The following is a 3,159-nucleotide window of genomic DNA, read 5'->3' as shown; positions in this document are numbered from 1 at the left end:
CAATTCTTTCGTAGAACGGGGCCCTGGGCTATGACATGTTTTTTATTCCTAAAATCTGTCAACGAATTCTTAACAAAGAGCAATGAAGTAACATTTCAAATAAATGCTCCGGCCTCTCACTGGTTTGAAGATCAGTAGGTGGAAAAAAGTTTAGGGTCGGTAGAATAACCGGAACCACACATATTTTTATTTGGCATAATAATAACATGTATATTAATATGCATAATAATATATACAATAATAAATAATAATATAGGTGTACATGTCAGACAGACATACAAAGATACCTGAAGAATGAATAACATATACCTAAATCATAATTAAAAATTGGTCAAATTACATACAGACATATCCGAAATTAACCTTGATAAATTTCTATATCTTTGAAAAGCACACGACTCTTGATGTATGAAAATCATTAACAGTCAATGGAGGTGTTGTCCCATCACACTTAATTTTTGGACCGCTCCGAAATCGACCCTAATAAATCTACAGAGTAGTGTTTTTGGTACGTATGCTGTAGATTTCTGGGCGACGACGTTTGTGACGAAAACATAAGTTCCTCAGTTCATCTCGAAATCGTCTTCCACTGGCGCAATATAAAATAAAATTGACACAGTTGTTTATGTACTGGATCATGTTGACCGATGCCCATACAAGCTCATCAACGTCAGTTGGAAGTTGCTGAATATATACATTTGTGAAAATAACAAACATACAGAACGGAGTGGTGCAGATAACGTAGGTTGTACTAGTGATTAGCAACATGGCGGTCAAAGACGATGCCTGGCTTTTACGAGATGAAACAGATCTGTTCTGAATAGTATTTTCATTTTCATTCTGGAGACCATGCCGGCTGATAGATACAACTCTGTAGATGATGGAGATATTACACACGGCAAGAATAAACGACGGGATAACACTGTATATGCTGTAATCAACCCACGACCAAATTTCTAGATCGAAATAATTATAATTCTCAGAAATATTGTCACAAAGATCGACAATCGTCTCGTTATCTTCTGTTTTAATAATAAACCCACGTCCAAAAAGGTAGTGCGCGCTCAAACCGGCCATGAAGACGATTACGGTAACAATAATTATGTACGTTTTGCGTTTCGTGAATATGAGCTTCACCTTGTGGGGAAACCACACGGAAACGCATCGCTCTAAGGTGACCGACACCAACAGCCACGCCGAAGTGTACGTTGCCCAGTAGACCACCCACGTGTGAATCTTGCAGGCAACAGAATTGTGTTCCCGAATATCGTAGTCTAAGAGATGCATAAACCACTGACGCATGAGTCCAGTGTAGAGAACGAGACTGTCGAACGCCGCCAGAAATCTCAGATACAAAGAGGTTGTTGTTCGTTTCATCGACGGCCTGGATAGAACAATTATAGCTAAGACGTTACCCACCAGACCGACCACCATCAGACATGGAGACAGGTACTTCCACAAAGCCACAGACACTTTGTATTCCCAGTGTTCTTCGTAATCTCCCATTATTGTTTTTAAAAAAGACGAGTTTTCTTTTCAAAATAACGAGGAAGTAAAAAATATATATATATATATATATATATATATATATATATATCGTTTAAGAAGGTTCCGTTTTTCCAGTCACATATGCTAGAACACGGTAGGATATTAAATATATGTCCATTCACAATCGGCGTGTGTCCGAATATTGAAATACTCACTTTGATCCTTGTTATCGCTGAATTAGTGGTGTTAACGACGAGGGGTAGAACACATTTGATCAAACGTGTATTGTTCAGTTCCGTGTGCCAAATCACAACGAGACATTAAATATTAATATGTTTCCATTCAAAAGTCCTGTTTTGTCCGAATATGGAAACATTCGCGTGTTAATTGTGCTATGTTTGATATTTATTCTGCAAGCGTGTCCTTTGTCGTACTAGAGATGCAGCTATTATACACTGCTATGTTGGAAATAATGGTCGATTGTTTTTTCCATAAAAGAAAAACGATAACAGGTTAGAAATTAACTGCCACGTATCGTCTCTTAAAGATCCAGTGCGCTAGCAGTCAAAGCACGAGCTGAATATTTTACTGGCATCGCGGCCAGCACTCACTTTATATATGGCATGGCCCCGCCTTTCAAATCATACATGATGGACCGATGACGAATGACAACATTGAATGCATGTGGCACGTTTGTGACTTACGCCACCAGCCGTAGTCATTCGTGTATAACTGTCTATAGGACACGGATTCATTGGATGCAAGATGGCACTAGTGGATATCCCAGAATTCAACTATAGACGATCAGCATTGGTGCAGATTGTGTAAATACTTGTTCGAAAAGATATTCCGCATGTTTCGGTGGTAAAACATTCGTAACGCGAACAAAACCTTTTTACTGAAATATCATGCATACGTGTACCAATGTCAACATGAGCTCATAACCTGCATTTTCGAGTTGAGCAATATAAACATATGTCATATAAAACAACTCCATTTATTATGCTCAGCGGATGACGTATATAATTGTAGTTATTGATAGTGTCACAGTGCTAAAACTTCAACTTTAAAACAATACGGCTTATATATATATATATATATATATATATATATATATATATATATATATATATATATATATATATATATATTACAAGTCCATCAATTTGAATTAGTTAAGTGGAAATCTGCCATCTGCAGTGGGATGTACCGAGTGAGCGACTCGCCAAGTAAACCAATTAATGTCAAGCGCAACTTACACGTGTAACTAGCAATCACAAACGCCACGCAGTTTAATTGTGGTTGCAGGCATCTGAACGAGTACACCATTACAACTACATATTACATAAAAACATGGGTCATATCCTGAGACTGTATAATAATCTAACACTTAATAAGGAAACACAGTTACATGTGTTTGATACTTCTATATCTAGTGTGTGAAATTATGGTTGTGAAGTATGGGGTTTGAACGAAACAATACAATATTATCTGAGGATATCATAACCTATTTGTTATTCATCTCTTATTACAAAAGTTCATGTTTCGTCGCACCAATTACTCATTGAACAAGGAAGGTATTGTGGAACTGAACGATCACAGAGAAAATGTCGTATATGTAATCGGGATAACATTGAAGATGAATTTCATTTTATTTTAATGTCCATTGTA

At 37.0% G+C, this 3,159-nt stretch overlaps 1 protein-coding gene across 1 annotated transcript; it reads right to left on the bottom strand.

The window, feature by feature from the left end:
- Positions 1-489: 489 nt before the first annotated feature.
- LOC121379119 (growth hormone secretagogue receptor type 1-like) lies at positions 490-1,506 on the bottom strand. The gene has a single exon (XM_041507599.1). It carries the CDS (start codon positions 1,504-1,506, stop codon positions 490-492), a length of 1,017 nt encoding a protein of 338 aa, XP_041363533.1.
- Positions 1,507-3,159: the final 1,653 nt, after the last annotated feature.

Source organism: Gigantopelta aegis, chromosome 2, assembly GCF_016097555.1.
Source record: "Gigantopelta aegis isolate Gae_Host chromosome 2, Gae_host_genome, whole genome shotgun sequence".
Taxonomy (NCBI): Eukaryota; Metazoa; Mollusca; class Gastropoda; order Neomphalida; family Peltospiridae; genus Gigantopelta; species Gigantopelta aegis.
The sequence above is the reverse complement of the archived record's forward strand: the minus strand, read 5'-3'. Positions and strand labels throughout refer to the sequence as shown.

Excerpts from the sequence above, each read along its gene's own strand:
- LOC121379119 (XM_041507599.1), bottom strand. The coding sequence starts at position 1,506 with ATGGGAGATTACGAAGAACACTGGGAATACAAAGTGTCTGTGGCTTTG.